Source organism: Rhipicephalus sanguineus, chromosome 3 (genome assembly GCF_013339695.2).
Source record: "Rhipicephalus sanguineus isolate Rsan-2018 chromosome 3, BIME_Rsan_1.4, whole genome shotgun sequence".
NCBI lineage: Eukaryota > Metazoa > Arthropoda > Arachnida > Ixodida > Ixodidae > Rhipicephalus > Rhipicephalus sanguineus.
In genome coordinates, this window is record NC_051178.1 from 145,222,682 (window position 1) to 145,244,381 (window position 21,700).

A 21,700-nucleotide genomic window follows, 5' to 3' on the forward strand; every position below is an offset into this window, starting at 1 on the left:
AGGCACGCCGTCACCGATAGTAAAAATGAGCAACGCGTATGGTGTCGTGATAGTCTCCAACACGCCAGTACTGGAGGGGAGGCTAAGCCACAGGAGGGAGCCAGGCAGGGTGGCGCGGCATCGGGAGGGTCCTGCCGATGGGAGATAAGGCGTAGAGCCGTGACCATCATCGGGATATATTGGAGTGCTCACAGTCTTTACAAGCTTCACGAGCTGTTGGTGCAGCTTCCTGCCTCAACGGAACAACGTAAACGTACAGTGAAGTGGCCTTTACGTAACGGCAAACAGCAATGTTTAGTAGTGGTTTAGTTGTAAGTTCGAGAGAACTGCGTTAGCATTACATCGGGAGGGGGAGGGAGGGAAATTAATGAAATGCTGGATATAAGTATGGCTGTTCACCTGACATGCTACTCCAGGTACAACTTTGAGATCGTTTTCCACGGGTTTTGTTAACATTTGACAAATTGGTCAGAAGCAAAAGATAGGCATATCGAGACAAAATTACAAATTTCATTCAAACTATAAGGCATCACCAGTGATGGCAAGAGCCGCCGAAACATTTGTAAATAGGGGGCGCGACGGGCGCGCTAACAGACTGCGCCTAGAGAAACCTCGTCATTCGAAGCCTTTCTATACTTTCAATACTTCCGTTATGTCGCTTTCCTCCCTCTTTTGACGTCACCTTTCGCTCGTCGGGTGAGACCCCGGTCATGCCTAACTGCCGTTATAACATTTCTGGTCCTGCCATTTGACGACATAGTCTGGTTGGAAGAACAGGCCAACCGAACTTATAGCCATTAGATACGCTGTTGTCATTGGCTCTGCTTGACTTGGCTAACGACTGTGCGGGAGAAGCTGGCTCGCTTGTCCCTGACGTGATCGAATACATCATAAGAATACGTTACAAACCCACTCGCACACACGTAGGTAAATACGCACACGAATTTACTGTGTATAGTGTAAAAGCTGGAGGTACTCACATAGCGACCAAAGTGGCATTCTTGGAATGTTTCTGCAGGAGCTCTCGAAGACGCAGGTGTCGGTACGTCTGGGTAAGCGAAACAGAAGGGGAAAGGACAAAGACACAATGATGAGACGAAACGTGCTGACAGCTGTTGCAGACAGGGCATTGCCTCTGACATTCCTACTATACGTCGGCCACTCCGTGACTCCAAGCCACACTGCATGTTCGGCCGAATCCAAAAGCGATCAAACGGAAATTCGGCTAGACCTTTCCTGCCCCGTCGAAGTTCACAAGCTCGATCAGGGACCAAATTCGCAAACCATTTTGTTCGTACGTGCTTACTGTCATGGAGCAGCCGCCGTCACAAATACGAGCGTCACGCGGGCACTTTCCATCGCGACCGAGCCCCGATTAGGATCGAATTTCACGACGGCTATTGGCTCCCCTACGAATCTTTCGCGAATAAAGCTAATCGAGATCAAGAAACCTGGTCCCGATCAGGCTCGATGACGATCGAAAGTGCGCCATGTGACACCCGTGTAATATGTACATAAACATTGGCTCGCATCAGATATTAGGCCTAATTCACTCTAAGGAAAAAAAAAAGAGTCACTTGACTCTTTCTTGTGAGTCCTGACTTGCAGCGCATATGACTCTCTTTAAAGAGACACGTGAACTCTCTTCGGATAGTCGTGGTACCCATAAGAGTGTCGTGGTCCATATACGTGGCGAGTCAGGGCATTCAGGAAACAGTAACAGAGAAATTATCTCTTCAAGTGCTATTAAAAAATTATTGCCTTCTAGAACGTTGGGACGTTACTGTTCGGCTACACTCTTCAAAATGGTTTGTAAATAGGTGGTAAATACATACGCCTACTGGTTTCTTTGACAACCTTGTTACACGATACGTGCTATATCCAGGTTATAGTAAGGCTACGAAGTGCTGCTCTTTCTAGCCCGAACGGTTTCTTCGTGTCTTTTTTTTTTCTACCTACGTAAGCCACTTCCACATTACATGCATCGTTCATCCGAAACCTGCCGCACTGTGTAACGATATTCTCTTCGCGTTTACGAGTTGACTGGGTGTGAGCAGTCGAACGCATTTTCATAAGCACCCGAGAGTTTACAAAAACAAAGAAAGCAATAAAGGCATTCTCCAAACAGGTGCTGCACTGTTGCAAGGATATGCATAATCCAACTGCAATTACGAGTTAAGTTTAACAAAATGTCTACACACTTTCGTAGTGGTCATTTTCTTCACACATATTGCTGTACTCTCCTTCAGTTAAGAAATGGTGGCTCAAAAGTTCGCGATGCTTTTCTCGCGGAAGCCGCGCGAAACGTCTTTGTGTACGCCCATATACCTTCGCGCTCATTCGTTATCAGGCGACTCGCGAGAGACAAGGTGCAGTTGCAGCAACCTCTCGTCACATATCGCGTCAATAGAGCGTAAGTGCCTGTCGCGACACATTCCATTACCAAGCGATAACTCATCGGTGTTTCATCGGATATCTCAAGAGGTGTCCGACGTCAAGGAGAAGTTGCGTGTGCCGTCCTGCGACATCTCGTTGAATGGGAGGTTCCATATCGTTCAGTTTTGTTAACTTGTTTTTTTTTTTTTCAGCGCTCTTAATCCTGATAGCTGTGTGTTTGTGGCTATACTGACGAGGCGAGCAGCACAAAATGGTGTTCGAGCCAAAGATGCCCTACATCCACCTTATCTGTATACAACGCAGCAGTTTGCTGGTCACATGTTATCACGAAGAAAAAACCACCGGCATACCACCGCTCGAAAGTATCGATGGTCATCAACGAGAACGAATTTTCCTAGACTAATCTGCGTTACCCCGCGTTAATGGCATTAGGTGCACGTGAAACCTAGAGTTACTGTATATGCTACCTTTAGGTACCAGTGTTTCGCGTAGGTCTGGCTAGCGACCAAGGCTATGAGGCGAAGCCATACTCCGTTTTTGCAGGCGACATGCCTACCGTGTCGCCTGCTCCAGGCGACACGGTACGTGTGTCGCCAAACATGCCTGATCGACATGTTTGGCATGTCGAAAGCCGGTGATTAGCTTGACTGTCGATGACTAGTGTCAATCCAGTTCGCTGCAGCGGCGGCGTCGAGAAATACAAAAACTGGCCCGAGCGTCAGCATCTCCGCAACGAATGGTTTGCGCTGGCATTTGGAAGACAGACGCGCAACTCTGCTACCTAAAGGTCGCATATACAGTGACTCTAGTGAAACCAAAGCCGGGGAGCTTATCTTAACGAGTGGACGTACTTAAGAACATCGGCTGGAGCGAATCTAATGCATGAAACAGGTTACGATAACCTCCGGAAGGTACTTCGACTCCTTGCATTCATTCCGCAAATTGATGCCGAACGTTATCGGGTTTTCATTCATTATTAAAATGGGTAAATGAGTTAGATGTGACGTGTTCATCTTCCAAACTTAGCAAGCGCAACGAAAGACGGTTTCCTGTGTCCCGTCTTTTGTTTCGCTTGATAAGTTTTGAAAGACGATCATGCGTTCGATGTGCCCACCAACTAAATCAATGTAATGGCACGGAAACTGATGACGTGTACCGCTGAGTTACATAATGATAAAGCCGCATCTCGTACGTGTTTATTTAACCTTGTTCACGAAAGAGACCGAGATCGCTTACCTTGTCCCTGAGCGCGAGCATCTCGGAGTCCGAGATCTCGAGTGGGTCGTGCTCCACCTCCGTGTCGTCCTCCGTCCGTCGCCACTTGCGGACCAACTCTTCAAACTCGCGCTTGCTGCACAGGTGCAGAAAACAAACAAACAAGCACAAACATCAGTTTCGGTGCACGTCATCCACGCGACCTCCCATATGTATTACATACGGCACGTCGCGTTCCCTTGCTTAGGTGTTACCTTAATTATCATAACTAAGGTAACTGCGACGTGACGTGCAACAGGAGAATGTTTGCAGCAGTAATTGTCCCACAGCACATTCTATACTTACTGCATCTTTGTACAGGGTGGTACAACATTAAATGTACCGAAATTAGGGTCACTGCAAGACTCAAGTTTCTTACATCACTTGCTAGTACTTGCTATGTCACCGGGTAGTGGAATATGTCTCGACGGGCCGTCAAGGATTGGGCGTTGAAACAAAAATTCTGGATGAGGCACGAGCGGTCAAAGTAGGCGTCATCGTAAAACAATTTATACAACTGTCGAGCTTGCTGCGCTCCATTTTTGCATTCGTTAGCCTGTCACACACATACGAGCTTGCAAACCATTACGCGAAAAAAAAAAAAAAAAAAAAAAAAAAACTCGGGACTGGGTTCTTCAACCGCAAGGTACAAGAAGCCAGCTGGCGAAATTTCTCTTGACTAGAAGTTGTCTTGTTTTCTATTTTTCATTTTTGCTTAATAAAGCAGCTCTTTCCTGACGTTCTTCCCGATTGTATGCGGTGACCCTACTCTAGAGTTCGTGCAATTGCGAACTCACACCGAAATGCCACTTGAGTTCCAGTTCTGGACGTAAAAAAAATTCCGAATTTCCTTTGGGGGATATCTCCCGGCAAATGTTTGACAATAGACGCACTTCACTATAGACTTGTGGTATATTATAGCCTTCGAGTTTAGCAATTTCGCTCTGCCACATAGTTCGCAACCTACGAAAGATGTTGAAAGAACTCACACAAAATAACGTGCTCGACAGCTGGCGAGACGTTTAAACGAACCCCACAAAAGGTAGCGAAACATGGCGTACCTTGATTCAGCCGGAGGCCGCACAATGTCCGGGATGACTGTGACGTCAGAGTACTCGATACGGAACTTGCTCAGCAGTGACGCCATGCTGCGCAAACAAAGCGGCGGTCACCTCAGAGCAAATGGCAGTCCTCTCAAACGCTAAGGTGAGTGAAGTCAAAGGCAAGCTTTCAAAGGCTATAAGGCTGGAGGGTGACATCTTTTGGCGCAGACACCATAAGGAACACCTTGGCGCTTTTCTGAACGCCGTAGAAATTCCGTCGAATTGACGTTTTTAGCCAATAGGAAAAGTCACAGCTGCCCCGTGAGAGTCAAAGCTGGCGGGATGGCATATAGCGATACGATAAAAGAAAAAAAAAGGGGGTCATCGACCAGTCGATGGTTTCAGGGATGTCTCGCTCACGAGGACTGGCATGGCTTTATTGCGCTGCTCTAAAAGTACATATCGGCAAAAACGGCAGTCTAAATCTACCGCTTTCAGGAAAAGGACATCGTGGAGAAATTTTATTGCGGTGCATGATATATAAGGAGTAAATAAGTACGAATAAGGGTCATAAATATGGCCGCGCTCTAGGAAGAAAAGCAGCAGACACTTTAGTCAAAAGTCCTTAGATCTCTTTTTCTTTCTTTTTTTTTCTTTTTACGATTAAAGTCAATAAGTGGCGGCCCAGATTGTTGGTTTAATGCGCTCATTACGATTTGAAAACAGCAAAAACATTGAGTGCGTTCGCCTCCGAGATCACGGCACGATCTTGAAGTTCGTGAAGCACAGCGACAGCAATTTCCGGGGTCGTCGAGATCTGGCTCTACAGTTTTCGTGGTGGCAGTTAACTCCTCGTGGGGCTCTCGGCACAGCGAGCCAGCAGTCGCTGTAGTTAAAACACGGTGGGTAGCTTATTACAGTCACTTAAATTGCAGCATATTAGCATAAATATCACTTTGTTTCGCGGGTACTCGAGTTCTTCATCCGTGAAAGAAATGACGTCGATTCAGTGCATAAGTGCGCTGCCAGATCATAAATTCAAAATTTTAACCGATCGATGCTACACGCGGAGCTAATGAATAATAAACACAACTACGAAAGCCGCATAACTATTATTTAAGATGACACGATGTCTTACCTTAACCAGTACAAATTTTTTCACAGAAATCAGAAAATAAAACGTATCATCCGAAAGCAGTCTTCTCCAAAGCAAGGCAAGAAAAGGCACGAAAATGGGTGTACCCAGTGCGGCTAGCGTTAAACACATTATGTGGCCAGAGAAGTGGCAAGGGTTCTTTCAGCCCTCTCACAGCGGCGATTTCTTCACGCTACTGCTGCAGAATCTGCACGGCTGCGGGCGTGCAGCACGTCCGTTGGTGGTTGGAATGTCATTTAAGCTATCGCACGCTGGATTATGAAGCTACCAGTTTTGGAAACACCAGTAAAAGCCCGTATCTGCAGTCGTATCATCCAAATTAATTTGAGAAGCGGACGCATTAACCGCGTGAAAATATCTTGCTCTGACGGAGCGTAAACCGAGAGGTAAAGCGTATTATCCGAAGGACGTACTACACGGAATCGTCTCAATGAGATGCCACTGCACACACTTGCGCTAGTCTTATCTTGTAAAGGTCACTGATAGAAAATCCGTGGCATGCTCACTTTCGTTGTTCCCGGTCGAGTTCCTCCTTCTTGTTGGCCAGCGAGAAGACGCGCAGCTTGCATCCGCTCCAGTTGTTGCGCGTGGTCAGCAGGTACGGTATGAGCATAGTCAGACCTGCAGGAAGCACCACAGGAGGTCATTCAGCTGGGCTCATATAGTCCGAACTAGAGTACTGACGAGTCTGGGCGCGAGTGAGCCTGCTGTATGGAATATTGGCGAGTCTGACTCGGAGTTAGCCAAGGCAAGAAACAGTACTTGTGAGCGAGTCTGAGTGAACACGGTTTACTTTCTTAACCAATGACTACTGACACCGCGGAACACACGCATGCATCTTTAGTAGCGTCCCAACGTCTGTATAAAAGACCAGAGGCGACAGCCAAAGAGCTCTCACTGAAAAAGAACTGTGAACTGCGAGCTCTGCGCGCTTGTGCTGCAGAATCGCGAATTTTCCGCATTTTGCAATAGTGCGATGGCGCATTCCTTGCTAGCTGGGCTTGCCGACACCACTTGATTCACAAATCCTGCTAACCTAACTACGAACAAGACAAAAGTTCAGGAGAACATGCAGTGCTGAAGTCATGAGGAATCGTCAAATCATAGTGCAAAGAATGAGCTAACCTTTCAACAAGGGGCTTGTCTTCGTCAGAGCAAATTCTTTGTTTGACGATTTCTCGTAACATTAACGCATTACCATTAATAGAGTGATTAACCACCCGTATTTTAATATAGTTGACTCATCGCAATAGTTTCGACGTGCGATCTCCTTTCGTTCTCACCTCCGTCGTCGTACAGCCACCAGACGTCGATGGTTCCCTTCTTCTGCTTGCGCAAGAACTGGTTGATGGACAGCGGCAGTTCCTTGGGTTCGTCGGGCGTCTTGTTCGCGTCCTCGGCACCCTGGTGGTGGTGCTGCTGGGGCACCACGTTGACCACCACCGAGACAGGCTCGGGCTCGGCAAGCGGCGCCTTCTCGGAGGCGTTGCCCGGCATGCCCACCGCGCGACTCATGTGAGGAGTAGCCGGCGGGGAGGGCTCCCGGGAGCTGCCGCCTGCGTGGACACCGTGAGGCGCCTCGTTGGGATTCGTACGCATAACGCGGCAAGCGAGAAAGGCCTAGCGACCTATACCACTCCGCTCCACCGATCAGGTGCACCGTTGTGGAAGTTATGCAAAAAGTTCGGTAAGCAATGTCTCGCGCTTGGATTTCCTCGTTGTAGACGTGGCCTCCGTGATTGGCTCCGGATTCGCGCTACCGGAACTAATTGCAGAGTCCAAGATACGAAAATAAAGTGAACTAAGCGATCTAGAACAACTTACTGGCAATCGTGTAAATAGCGGGGTATGTTTATTTAAAATGTACAAAGCATCTTCATTTATTACTCAATCTAAAAATGAAAAAAAAAATGGCAGTACGGGTGGTAAAATAACTGAACTATTTCTTGGTGCGAACGAGTGCGAGAAGATTCAGTAGCCTCCATAGCGTTTCACCTGATGTATGATACGGTGTCTAGTTTCGTGTACTACAGAAAAGCCGAACCAAGGTATATGGCCAAACGTTGAAAAAAGTCGGGCGCAGAATCTATCGAAGATGACTGTCAAAACCAAGCTTACATATTTTTTTTATTGCGCAGCTATACAAACAGTTCGGACGAAAGTTCGCCGTTATGCTCCGCATCAGTCCAACCGAGACAAGATGCCGTCGCGCACCGAGAGACCTATGCTTTATGAAAAGCGTGCGGGGGAGAATGATTATGGCTTAACGCGCGCTCTATCATCGCACACCCAGTCATAGCAGCAGAGGTGATGCGGCGTAGAAACGGTGTTGTGCCAGAGCACCTGATCGAACGTGGAAGCAGGGATCAACCCCTGCATGCTTTGTCTGCAATCCGGGGAAAACGGCGTCTTCACCCAGCCGGTCCCGACAACTGACGCCAGTCGTTCTTCAAAGCTGCCCAGCTATGGAAAGGCTGCTCAACATACAAAAAGGAGCCAACACCTGTGGCCGGCGGGCGGTCAAGAGACTAGAAGACCGTCAACACCTGCGGCCGGCGGACGGTCAGGAGACTAGAAGAACGTCAACACCTGCGACTGGCGGACCGTCAGCTGGACAATGGACGGCTAGAGGATTTAAGGCCGTGCCGGTCCATCGATGAGGGGAGATCGGAGAAGGAGAACGACTCGAACGGAGTCGAACCAGCCGACGTGGTCGGGCTGGCAGTCATGTTGCCTGGTAGCAAAAATATGTAAATAGTTTGTACATAAAATCTTTTCCTTCTTCACCTTGCCATTACTGACTACTCCGAGCACGATACACACCCGTGTTCGCACCGGCCACGCAACCCGAGTCCCAACAGCAGTTCCAGAGGAGGGATGCAACGACGCGTATTCCCAGCAGTGAGCCTGAGGGACGACATCGGAACCTAAAGGTGACGATAGCGATGGGCCACGCAACCTCATTCCTAACAGTGGTGGCAGCGGTGGGATGCAACGACCTCGGATCCTACGCCGCGCACACGAGGGGCCCTACCCCAGTCGTAACAGTGGATGGCAGCTCGGTGGGATCGGCCAGCGTCAGCTACCCTGGTGTGGTGAGTGCCTGAAGTTTACCTCTCTTATTGCCAGACCTAGCTAGCCCAAGTCTCTGTTAGCAGGTTTTGTTGCAGTCTTGTAACTTTGTTTGGTCAGCCAAGAATTGGATGGTCTGACCGCTTAGTTTCAGTCGAGGGTAAACGAGGCGGAGTGAAGTATCAGTATGGACAAGTTCAGTGTGCAGGACCTCCTTGAAATTTGCAAGGAGTTGGGCATTTCCGTTGGCTCGGCCAAGCGGAAACGACAGATCCTCCCGATTATGGAGGCAGAGAAGGTGTCTGTCGAGGAGGCCCAGGAAGCTCATGAGGAGATTCGAGCTAGAAAGGAGGAAAAGGATAAAGAGAAAGCTGCCGAGCAGGAACATGAGTTGAACCTAAGGGAGCTAGAACTTCGTATATCCGCCGCAAGACAGGTTCCCATAGTGAGGGAGGCGGTAAAAATGGAAGACCTTTTGCAGCCGTTCAAAATGGGCCAGGACATCGCGCTCTTTCTTGTTAATTTTGAGCGAACGTGCGAGAAGGCAGGATTCTCCCTCGAAAGTTGGCCGCCAGAGTTGCTAACTCTTCTTCCGTGCGAGGCCGCCGATGTTATTGCTAGACTCAGTAGGAATGACGCGGAAACGTATGACAAGGTCAAAGAGGCGCTGTTGCGCAAATGTCGCTTGTCAGCAAAAGGATTCCGACAGCGTTTGAGTCACGCGCGCAAAGCTAGGACATCGGACAAGGGCACGCATGGGGGAAGAGGAAAGATGGCCAACAGGCACGCAGAGTGCCTCGGACGTGGGAAAGGCTCAGTTTTAGCCTTAGTGTCAGACGGCCTGCAGGAAGTAACTGAGGTTAAGGATACGTTGTTCAGCCAGTGGGGTAATGTAGGTTCGGCCGAATGCAGAGGCCCAAGAGAGAGGTCTCTGCAGGGCAGTGATAAAGCCCCAGTAATGGAACAGACTCCTCAGAGCAAGCTGACTAGCTTAGAGAGCGTCGCGGCTGTCGTTCAGTTACAGGACATAACTGACGAAGACCGCGAGGGTAGCTCAGTTCAGCCGTTTGGAGCTTTGACTCCACAGAGTTCCGTACATGCGAGTACGAGGGACGAGGCGTCTAGTATTGTGAGCCGCTCCGAGGCGCAAAAGGATGAGGCGCGCCGCAGAGACCAAGAGGTCGGGAAGCGTCGCGAGGCACAGGAGGCTGAGGCCCGTCGTGAGGCGCTTCAGGACGCAGAGGCGCGTCACAAGGCCCTAGAGGAGGAGGCGCATCAGAGAGAGCGAGAGGCTGAGGCGCTTCGATGGGCGAGAGCGGACGAGGCGCTTCGAAAAGCGAAAGAGGCGCGAGAACAAGAGGCACTTCACATAGCGCGAGAAGCTGAGGCGCGTGAGGACGAGGCGCAAGACGAGGCGCGCCGCGGAGACCAACAGGTCGAGATACGTCGCGAAGCGCAGGACGCAGAGGTTGCCTTCGAAGGCCTGAGAAAAGGGGCTATCCAGGATAGTGATAGATCACCCGAAGCTAGAGAGACATCTCAGGGCGAGCTAACTGAGTTAGAGAGTGTCGAGACTGTCGCTATGTCAGAAGTAAGGACACCTAGCGACGACACCGAGGATAGGCTAGTTGAGCCGCCTGAGATTTTGGCGATGAATATCGAAGGCAGCGTACTTGCGCGCGCGTGCGTCGAAGCTGCCAGCATTCCGAGCCGTTCAGTGAGGAAAAGGCGCCGGCGAAAGAAAAAGGGGAACGAAAGAGAGACCAGTAGCGGTAAGCGTGCTAAAGCGCTGGCAGAACGCGACGACCGCATCTCTCGAGACGCCAAGTTGAAGGCTTGGCCTGAAATCCCAAGAAGGCGTGCTAGGAAACGTCCCAAGTTGAGAGTCCCGCGGGGATCTAGATTGTGCGCTAAGCGCATCGCGAGGAAGCGAATGTCGATGAGATTCAGAAGCCGAGGTTTCCGCCTTTTCTCATCTTTTTCACTGCCGTGTAGAGGCAGGAGCGCAACGAGGTGTCGCGCACATGGGTATCGTGACAAAGGCCCCAAAGTATGCACAAAGAGTCGTGCAAAAAGAAAGCGTCCGCAAGACAGAAATGCGGCAAAGGCCGCGACGCGTTTGAGGAAGAAGTTCGGACGTCGGCGCGAAATTGCGAGAGGGGCGCGATTGTCATTATTGACCGGTTTCTACTGCATGCGTCTGAACCACCAAGAGAACAGGAGGAGAGTAGCGCATGGTTCGCGGGATCGGTCAGAGGATGAATTGATGCGCAATCATCAAGACAGTAAGCGCGAGACAGCTGAGGAGCATGTTGATGCTGATGAGCATCGGAGGCGGACGGAATGCTCCAAAGTCTGCACCAAGAAGCGTGCGAAAGGGAGAAAGCGTCCGAAAGATAGAAATGCGACAAAGGTCGCGACGCGGTTGAGAAAGAAGTTCAAAAGTCGGCGCGAAACTGCAAGACAAGTGCGATTGCCGTCAAGGACAGGTTTCTACCGCATGCGCCCGTACCGCCGAAAGAAAAAGAAAAGAGAAGCGCATGATTCGCGGAAAGAGTCGGCGGGCAAAGGAACTTCCCGTTGTTCTTTTCGAAGAGCGTCGGATCAGGTGCGAGATCGCAGGCGTCCAAGCCGCCGAAAGAAAAGAGAAGCGCATGATTCGTGGAAAGGGTCAGTGGGTAAAAGAACTCCCCGTTGTTCCTTTCGAGGAACGTTGAAACAGGTGCGACACCGCGAGGTCGGTGACCTTCGCGAGGTGGCCAGGAGGCGACAAAGAAAAGTCCGCTGCAGGGAAAGTAGTGAGGCTCGACGAGGGGGTGATTAACTTTCATGCGTATCGTACACCCCGCTTGACGAGAAAAGCCTTCTGGGCGCGACCACCGCGAGTGCGCCTGAAAAGTTGTTGAGGACAGTTGTTGGCTTTTCCTGGAATATCGACTCCGGATTTGTTGGAAGGAATTTTGACTGTTAATTTTAGTTAGTATTTGGTATTCCTTGTTATTTCCGCGAGTGTTGATAGCATAGTTAACTGTTATTTAACCTTGTTTTCTTTAGCGCTCTGTGGTTTTGTTTGTTAGCCGATATGCGTTGTACGGTTAGCTATCAGATGGTTAGTGACACGTATCAGAGCGAGTCAAGGGCTTTAAGAGATGAGCTCCTTGAATAGGGTTACGTCGGCTGACTACGAAAAGAGTTTGTGGCGTTTCCGTTGCGTGTCATGCGTGGACGCAAGGAAAATTGGGCAGTTTTCGGGTGGCGTGCGCTGAGTTAGCGTTGGCGTTTGAGGCCTGCTGTTTCCGTCACTTAGCGGGAGCCCGCAAGCGGTTGGCGTATGACACGTGCGCAGTTACACGAAAGGCCGGCGCAGGGTTTTGTGTGCGCCGTTCGCGAGCTCCCTAGTAAGTCAAGGTGTCCCACGAGTGGTTAGCGGAACCTTAGGCGTTAAGCTGAGAGCTTGCGAGAAGAATAGGCAAGGTTAGGCTTTGTGCGAGTTTTGGCAGAGCCACGCGAAAGTTTGTTTTGTTTGTTTGTTGTTTTTTTCGCGTGCGTTCTGCGTAGAAATGAAAGGTTATAGCGAGTCGCTCGGTTGTTTGTAAAGATTGTGACCACAAGAGTAGAGCTAGGTTAGTCGTAGATCCGCGGAGTAGAAGCTCGCGGTGGCACTAGTACGTGCAATTACGGATGTCGTTTGCGAATTCAGTTCCTGAGGTGGGTGCAGCGTGACAGAGTGCTCACGGGAACATGTCTAGCTTTAGTGGCGCAATATTGAGAATAACATGCGGAAGCGGTAACCCGCATGGGAGTGAGCTGACGGCGTAGAATAATACACGTTAGCCGTGAGTAAAGATTTTACGACCGCTAATTGTGAAAGAGTGGTGTTTGTCGAGCGTAACCGAATTTTACTTGTTTGTGTTTACTGTAGAGGCAGTAAATTTTGACCTATGTAGTGTATATATTTTGGGAGGTTAATCTTCTAGCGTTGTTGCTGAAAAATGTTTCGACGGAGCTAGCTGTAGGTTGAGTTTTGTTTTGTTTTGTACTAGTTAGCATGAGCATTTAGGGCGAAGGGTAGTTCAACATTGTTTTATGTGAAGGGTGTAAGCTTTATATTCAATTTCAGTTCATAGTTAGTAGAACCATGTTGTGTTCTTAGTGTGTTACGCTTACGCTGAGAGCGTTTAGTGAGAATTTAGCGAAGCCTTTGAGCTTCCGTTGGCTTCCTTGGTTGTTTACCTTCCATGCCTAAGCAGCTATAGTACAATTACAATTCTTGTATTTCCTCGGAGTTGTTTCTTTAACAACACCTGAAATTGAGGTCTGTGGTTGAGCTTGTCGCCATGAGATACGCACTTCTCCTTGTTTTATTTACAGCGGAAACGTTAGTTATCAGTAGGATTTGTTTCATTCATGTCTGGCAATTGGAGGGAGTGCGGAGGGCACTTGCAGCGTTGGGTGTAGTTTGACAATGGTTGCCCTGTCGAGTTCGTCTTATCCACAGGAATCTCGAGTCCGTGCCAGCTGAGTGTTCGTGTGGAATGTCACGAGAGCAGTGATCCTGGGAGCTTCGCCTCGAGCCGTGGATGAGCCTGGTGTCCGGCCGCATCAATTCAGCCGAGCTACGTGGAGCAGCTCGTCCTCCTGATGCATTGTTTTGTGGCGGGGGTGCTGTTGTGCCAGAGCACCTGATCGAACGTGGAAGCAGGGATCAACCCCTGCATGCTTTGTCTGCAATCCGGGGAAAACGGCGTCTTCACCCAGCCGGTCCCGACAACTGACGCCAGTCGTTCTTCAAAGCTGCCCAGCTATGGAAAGGCTGCTCAACATACAAAAAGGAGCCAACACCTGTGGCCGGCGGGCGGTCAAGAGACTAGAAGACCGTCAACACCTGCGGCCGGCGGACGGTCAGGAGACTAGAAGAACGTCAACACCTGCGACTGGCGGACCGTCAGCTGGACAATGGACGGCTAGAGGATTTAAGGCCGTGCCGGTCCATCGATGAGGGGAGATCGGAGAAGGAGAACGACTCGAACGGAGTCGAACCAGCCGACGTGGTCGGGCTGGCAGTCATGTTGCCTGGTAGCAAAAATATGTAAATAGTTTGTACATAAAATCTTTTCCTTCTTCACCTTGCCATTACTGACTACTCCGAGCACGATACACACCCGTGTTCGCACCGGCCACGCAACCCGAGTCCCAACAGCGGTTCCCACGCGGTTCCAGAGGAGGGATGCAACGACGCGTATTCCCAGCAGTGAGCCTGAGGGACGACATCGGAACCTAAAGGTGACGATAGCGATGGGCCACGCAACCTCATTCCTAACAGTGGTGGCAGCGGTGGGATGCAACGACCTCGGATCCTACGCCGCGCACACGAGGGGCCCTACCCCAGTCGTAACAACGGCCAGACGCGCGGCTATCTGAGAACACGTATCTCTCTTTCGCCGTGTAGAGTTAGTGTGACGTAACATTTTATTTTAGGCGCTTCAATTGCGCTGCAGCGACTTAGGATGATTTGACATGCTGCACAGTGTCACATAGCGTCTCGAAGCGCTACCTTCGGATAGCGAAGAATAAGAACAGCGTTTGCTTTCATGAGTGTTGCTACGCAACTCCAATCACGCGCCAAGCATGTCAAAGCCCTGCATCGAACGAGTGGATGACTGGCACTGCAAGTTCGGTCGTTCTATGCGTGCACTTGGCCTCCGCACTCGGAAACGCTTTTTCAAATCCTTTCCACGGGACAGACCATTTTTGGCGTGTCCACGGTGTAAGAATATACTCAGGTGATGACACTCTTCCCCCAACGCATGGGAAACCGCAATCCACGCGCGCCCAGATAATGTTCGGTTTCTTATCAGATGACTTGGAGGGCGCTACGAAAAGCGGGGCAGTCGTCTCCATAGCAACGCGCATGCTACTGATAACGTGCATTTTTCTGTGCCATTTTGCTGGATAATGTGCATCCGCCAAGCGGCGTCGAGGGGCGAAATCGAGAGAGCAACAGGAGAGGGCACGGCGAGCGCGGCGGCGATGACGTAGCACCACCGTGATTCGGCTACTCGCGGGCGCTCTCCGCCTCAAGCCATTGGATGGCGCACCGCTCAACGGACCGACGACCGAACATTTTCTGGCCGCTTAGGCGAGCGCAGTGTCAACACCTGAATATTCTTACACCGTGGGCGTGTCCCATGGTGTGTCCCTTTGTTGAGTGACAGCTTGTGTTGACCCGCCCAGCAGTCCTCGCCCGCATACCTATGCTTCTACAGTGCCAAAATTGAGACTCCCAACTTTTCCTCTGCCTGTTGCGTTCGCCCGAAAGTGGACTACAGAACAACCGGGATGTTCGTATGAAATCGCACTATACTACCCACATGCCAATAGGGTTCCGTTCCTTCTCATCACGAGTTCCGTGTACGCCAAACAGCGCTGCAGGCATAAGGGATATGATAAGACGCAAAGCAAAGCTATTCCAGCAAGCGCATCTCGTCCCATTTCGCTAGAGCCATAGATAATTTCTTACCACTGCGACGCTAGTTATTGCGATTACAAACGATATCGACACGAGCCTATAAGCCAATCAAGGTATAAATGTTGCCGAATTTACCGGAAGGCCTACACATGCCCGAATCAATATACATGTGCCGTCCTGACTATGCAGAGGGTTGCGATTAAGGGTTTCCTTTCGTTAGCATCAGGGTTCATCTACCTTTAAATGTAGCACAAGCTAGCCTAAAGACTCGCGCTCGGAGAGATCAGGCATGTGTCTCACCCATGGAGAGCTGTGCGCTGGAGATGTTCCGTGGGAAGGCCCCGGACGAGTTCTCGCGCTCAATGCCTCCAGGCACGGTGAGCATGTCGAGCTTCTTGCCGTTGGCGGCCACCGCTGTGTCCTGGTCCGCGTACTCGGAGTAGTCGTGGCCCTCGGGCAGCCGAAGGATACACACGGACATGTACAGATCCAGCACGTCGCTGCAACGCAGAGAAAGGCACAAGGCCTGTCAAGATGATGCTAAAACGCGGCTCTCTGTCACTTCTTTTCTAACTGGGATAGTCCCTGTTGCTGGTGCTCTTGCCTGCCTTGGTCTAACTTCACACTGTATGGCGTCAGGTTAAACCACCAGCAATAGAGCGGATCCATGGCCAAACTGTCTGGGCTGGAGACTGTCACGCTCGAAACCCAGCTTTTCTACAAACAACTATCACTCTTCAACTTTGAATTTCAAGATACCCGCAGAAGCGACTTTATTGTATTCTTAGGATATAACTGTACCTGCCACGGTGGTCTGGTGGTTATGGTGATCGCCACTGTTGACCCGAAGGTCGCGGGATCGAATCCCGGCCGAGGCGGCCGCATTTTCCATGGAGGCGAAAATGCTTGAGGCCCGTGTACTTAGATTTAGGTGCACGTTAAAGAACCACAGGGGGTCGAAAGTTCCGGAGCCCTCCACTACGGCGTCCCTCATAATCATACCTTATTTTTGAAAAGTTAAAACCTGGAAATTATTAATGATTATTAGTAAATAAGTGTGTTGGGACAGCTCAGCAGAATTCGAAGATTTTGATAAAGAATGCTGTACAACGTGCACAGATTGAAAGGCTTCGCGAGGGCCAGATAGATATATTGTTTCCTTATGATATATATATATATATATATATATATATATATATATATATATATATATATATATATAGGTATATTTATATATATATATATATATATATATATATATATATATATATAGATATGTATATATATATATATATATATATATATATATATATATATATATATATATATATATGTATATATATATATATATATATATATATATATATATATATATATATATATATATATATATATATATATATATATATATATATATATATATATAAGTATGAGAGGTGGCACTTCAAGAAAACTTATATATTAATATATGAGTTGCGTCACGACACTGCAAGTATTGTATTCGCAATGCCCACCGACCGGGCCCTCCGCGACACGAGAAATCTGATTCGTTCTTGCGAGACGCGAAGTTTTCGTGAAAATACGTGGCAACTCGCGCTTTCAATGCTAGCCCACAGTGTACGCATACTATCAGCTTCGCGAGGCTTTCTGTAGCCACGTAGGTAAGTTAAATGTTATCGTCTGACATATTCAGTTGAAGCTCACGACACTGCACCCTGTTTTACTTGCATAGCCACCGCTGCGCCGCTTCTTTTTGTACGTTTGTTGATAGGTGGCAGCACACTGCAAGCGATTTGCTTGTTGACCGGTCTGAGAGCAAAACGTTCTCCGCGCTCAGACGTCTAACGTGGTGACGCGGAGTGGTCGAAGTTGTTCGGCGGAGGAAATTCTTCAGATTGCTTTCAGCAGTGATGTTGAAAGAAACCATCTTGACGACGAGGATTTTTCACTGGACGTAGAAGACTGTGAAAGCACCGAGAGTGACAGCGACGATGAACCACCATGCTAACTCACGAGGAGCGAGTTGCACTTCACGTCCCCTCGAGCGCTAACGTTCTCGCGCTCGTAAGTCACTTTGATTGTATTTAATGTATAATATCCTTGAGCGAGATCAAAATAAAAGCATTGTTCCTCTTGTGCATTGCATGTATCACAATTATTGTGGATATTATGGAGCGCCGCATGCCGCCAACACGCTCGAGCTCGACCAGCGAAGCGAAATGGTTAGAGCGATGGAACGTGCAGTCACGGCCACAATCCACGCCTCTCGGCGAACTTCTTCGACGTTGCGAAAAGCATACGTGTGCGTTCTTTTCGATATTCATGTTTCGATCGTGCTGATCGAACCTGCAACATGCAAGTGAAGTACACACGGCTAGAGTCTCATCATGGCTGTGACACAAGCGCTACTGAATGGCATGTTAAATGCTTGTGTTCCGTTGAAGACGTAACTCCGCGTTTCCGACTGCGCAAGTAATGACGACGGGGTATTATCACAGAAGACTTTTATGTTTGCAAGCCATCATCACGCGCAGCAGCGATGGCGCTACTCGCTGGCGGCCTACTACTGCGGCAAATCCGTCAGGCAGGCTCGCTCCGTACTACCTCGGAGTGCCGTTCAGCTCATACGTCAATTATAGTTCATACATGTTTATGTATATAGCACGCACAGGATTTCGCAAAGCATCGTTATGCAGGATAACGGAGCTGAAATATAACCTTTCACTTCGCAGCAAATAATTGGGTGGCGAGTACTTAGCACTTTCCATGGTTTGGGAAAGTATTTTAGTCTCATATCCATTTCAGCGCAGCTCGTGACTTCATCCGGTGAAAGTGGCACGGTCCGTACGTCCGCACGTCCTATCTGTTCCTATGCTAACAAACGGGTTGACCCTCCTCCTGGCGCCATCTTGAAAAGCACGGCGCGCCACCTATAGTTCGTGGGCATTGCGAATACCATTACACAGACAGCCTTGTATATTTGTGCTACAAACGAGGGACGCCGATTTTCCTTTGTAGACGAAGCCTTCGTGGCAAGTGTTCTCTTTTTACACCTGTTTGGCACCGGGTGTAAAACGCATTCATAAATTCATAATTATAATTCAGTGGTTAAGGTGCCCAAGTTCAAACACAGCCCTGCAAACGGTTTAGAGAACTGTATACTGTACTATATGGGAAGGCTGTAAGCCATCCCAATATATTTGTCGATTTATTCTGTCGATGTGGAGTTGTGTTTAGAACAAATTATAAACGACTTAGGGGGCTATAAGCACCCTACTATGGGACAGCAGTAAGCTGCCTCGGTATGTTTTGGAACACTTTCGAAGACAAAGCTGTGAAGTTCCAGTAGGCTGTGTTTAGAACAAAATGTGAAGGATTCAGAGTACCGTACGTACTCCACTATGGGAGAGCAGTACGCCGTCCCAGTTGCGTAAAGAATAACTACGGACTCAATAACGTACACAGTTATACTGAGGAACAATGCCTCATGCGGATACCTTATTTATATCTGTTTAACCAGTCGAGGACGGCACCATAATGGCTCCCATCTGAACACAATATCTTTCGGAAGTCTGCCAAGAAAATCTAGCGAACTCACACACAGGGAAGTTTATTGTATACTAGTTACAACAGTTCAGATGAGTACAACTGCACGGGGTAACAAAAATCGCCTTAACGCAACGTAGAAATAGGAAGGCACAGGTACGATGTAAGTTATGGCACTGAGACACTATCACAGACGACGGATCTCTGATAGGAAAGAAAAAACAAGGCGTCCAACACCAAGAGCGCTACGCAGAATAATCCGCTAGTCCTCTCGACGGTTCGTACAGTAAAATAAATACTACCTCAATACATGCGCTGGTTGCCGACATTTGTTTCTGCCAAACTGCTTACTAAATCACTGATTGTACCTGAATATCTTCAGTGAGAAAAATATATGTCATCAAGGGCACAATTCTCTTAATAAAGAGCAATTGGCCTCCTTTCCGAGAACTTGTGGTTCCATGCGCCTGCTTGGTCGAAGATTGCTGCGGGATTCTCTAGGAGTCCCTAGGATTCTCTAGGACTCCTAGCGGAACTCCCTAGGATTCTCTAGGATGGTAGTTGATCCGCAAGAAAATATGTCACGCCCGCGTTTCGTGCGCTCACGAATAGGCAGCGCTAAGGATCACCGCCCAAACTTAATTATTAAGGCGAAAGACTTAGATGCCTCATCAAACGCGAAAACTGACCGTCGGCGTCCCTCGGCGTCGGCGTCAACAAGTGTGGTGCGAAAAATCACCGCGTGATGATGTCGCAATATGACGTCATCACGACGTAACAGATCGCCATAATTTGTGACGTCAGCATGACATCAGTATGACGTCAAATAAAGTGACGTCACATCACAAGACATCATGGCTTAGTCAAAGGTGGGCCGATCACGGAGGCAGTGCAAAACCAGGTGAGGTGCAGAAAGGTTTCGGAGGCGGGCGCGGGAGGATCAATACATCATAATACACTGTCGCTTCCAACCGAAATTATACAAGCCGAGTGCGCAGCTCCCAAAAATATTCCGCCCTATATGGCGATTCCCAGTGTTTGCTTAAATTTTCAAAATCTGGAATCGTTATTACGCAAATGGCAAAAACTGACAGGGTCCCTTATATGCATTCGCCTAAGACAAGCCATCTTGTTTTCCTTCTTAGTCGATTGCATTGACCCCTCCCCCCTCCCCTCCACCCGCAAGCTTTCTGCACCTCACCTGGTTTTGCACTGCCTCCGTGATCGGCCCACCTTTGACCAAGCGACGTTGTCATGTGATGCCGTCGTACCGTTACATCAGGTTATGTAACGTCATGTTGGCGACGTGTGACGTGGTGGTGACGTCATACGGTGGCGTCATCAAATGACTTTTTGCATCACTCGTGCTGACGCCGACAGTCAATTTCCGCGTTAACTTATTAAGGCCTTGACCTTAATAAGTTACCAGACGCGACAAGGTGGATGGCCTAAGGATGATGCCATGACCACGCCGATACCATATAAGCCAGCCGACGTCTATGTTTTAGCTGCCAAGCGAAAAAAAAAATCGATCGCGCGATTCGCGCCATCACTCACTGGATGACGGTGAAGTACTTGAGAACCTCCTGGCGGTCGCACGTTTGCCAGTTGGACTTGTAGCCGATCATCACCACGTTGGGACGGAGCTTGCCCAGTCCGGAAGACTGTAATAAAAAAAATAAAAATAAAGCGTCTTGCACCTCTTTCATAGATTTCGGTCACAAACACGACAAATCTGTCTTCATCGAAAAATACTAGTTGCAAGACGTAGCGTGCACCTTTGTTGCACGTTGAGAAATACGGGCGCATAAATTTTCACAGTGTTTATTTCTAAAACAAACAAAGCGTAACGTATTAAACGAGCCCTTCTGGAATCCACTTACAGCATCTGTCTACGTGAGCCTCTTATAGGCGCTTGCTGCAACGCTGTATGATGTGAACCACGTGTACGATCATTTCTGAGCGAATTGTGTTCATTAGGTGTGCTAATCAAGGGAAGTGACGTCGATACCATAAGTGAAAACCTAGAGTACATTAAGATGCATCTCGCGCGGACTCTAGCGAACTAACGCGCTCTTTTACTGACGTCATTTCCGTGACAGAAATAACGTCCGCAAAATTATTGCTGTAGCCCGGCCGGCATAAAACAATTTTGTGTTAAAAGAAAAACACAATGATTACAATTTCCAAGTCGCAATCTGACCCTGACGCGATAATAAAAAGCGTTCGATGGAGGTTAAATGCTGGGAGCCTGTGCACTGTGCGATGTCAGTGCACCAAGCGGTCGAAATTTTCGGAGTCATCCACTACGGCGTGCCTTATAAAGATATCGTGGTTCTGGCACGTAAAACTCCAGGTAATATTTTTAGCAATAATGACAGTGATCGCCACACCAACGTTCCGGAAAAGTTCAGGTTCTAAATCACTTTATTCCGGCGCCTTCCGCTGCTTTCGTTGGCTCTGTGGTGGGGCGAAGATTTCCATTATTGCGTCTCGGGTATCGGTGATCACTAAGTATTGCTTGGAATGGTAGTGAACAAATTGCTTCGCGTCTGATTCGGTAGCTGATGTGCTGAATACAGTGAAACCTCGGCGATACGATCACAGCTCATACGAATTTCGGGGTGATAGGAATTTTTCGCTGTTCCCGGCCAAGGCCCATTGGCCTGCACTGTAATGGAGTACGGTTGTTGCAAACCGATTTTCACCCAGCGACGTTTCATACGAACCTACGCTACCGCCAGGGTTCGAAGAGGTGCTGTC

The 21,700-nt window shown here is 48.9% G+C and overlaps 2 protein-coding genes across 2 annotated transcripts in view; one reads left to right on the forward strand and one right to left on the reverse strand.

The window, feature by feature from the left end:
• LOC119387368 (RNA/RNP complex-1-interacting phosphatase) overlaps positions 1-21,700 on the forward strand; it is an 88,295-nt gene that overhangs the window by 2,715 nt on the left and 63,880 nt on the right. The window lies entirely within an intron of this gene.
• Positions 113-21,700, reverse strand: part of LOC119387367 (solute carrier family 12 member 2) — a gene marked incomplete at both ends in the record, with an annotated part of 44,668 nt that continues 23,080 nt past the window's right edge. The window contains 8 exon segments of the mRNA XM_037654735.1: positions 113-131; positions 981-1,048; positions 3,634-3,748; positions 4,713-4,799; positions 6,357-6,471; positions 7,134-7,406; positions 15,692-15,891; positions 20,495-20,601. Of these exon segments, the coding sequence (XP_037510663.1) occupies positions 113-131; positions 981-1,048; positions 3,634-3,748; positions 4,713-4,799; positions 6,357-6,471; positions 7,134-7,406; positions 15,692-15,891; positions 20,495-20,601 (984 nt within the window).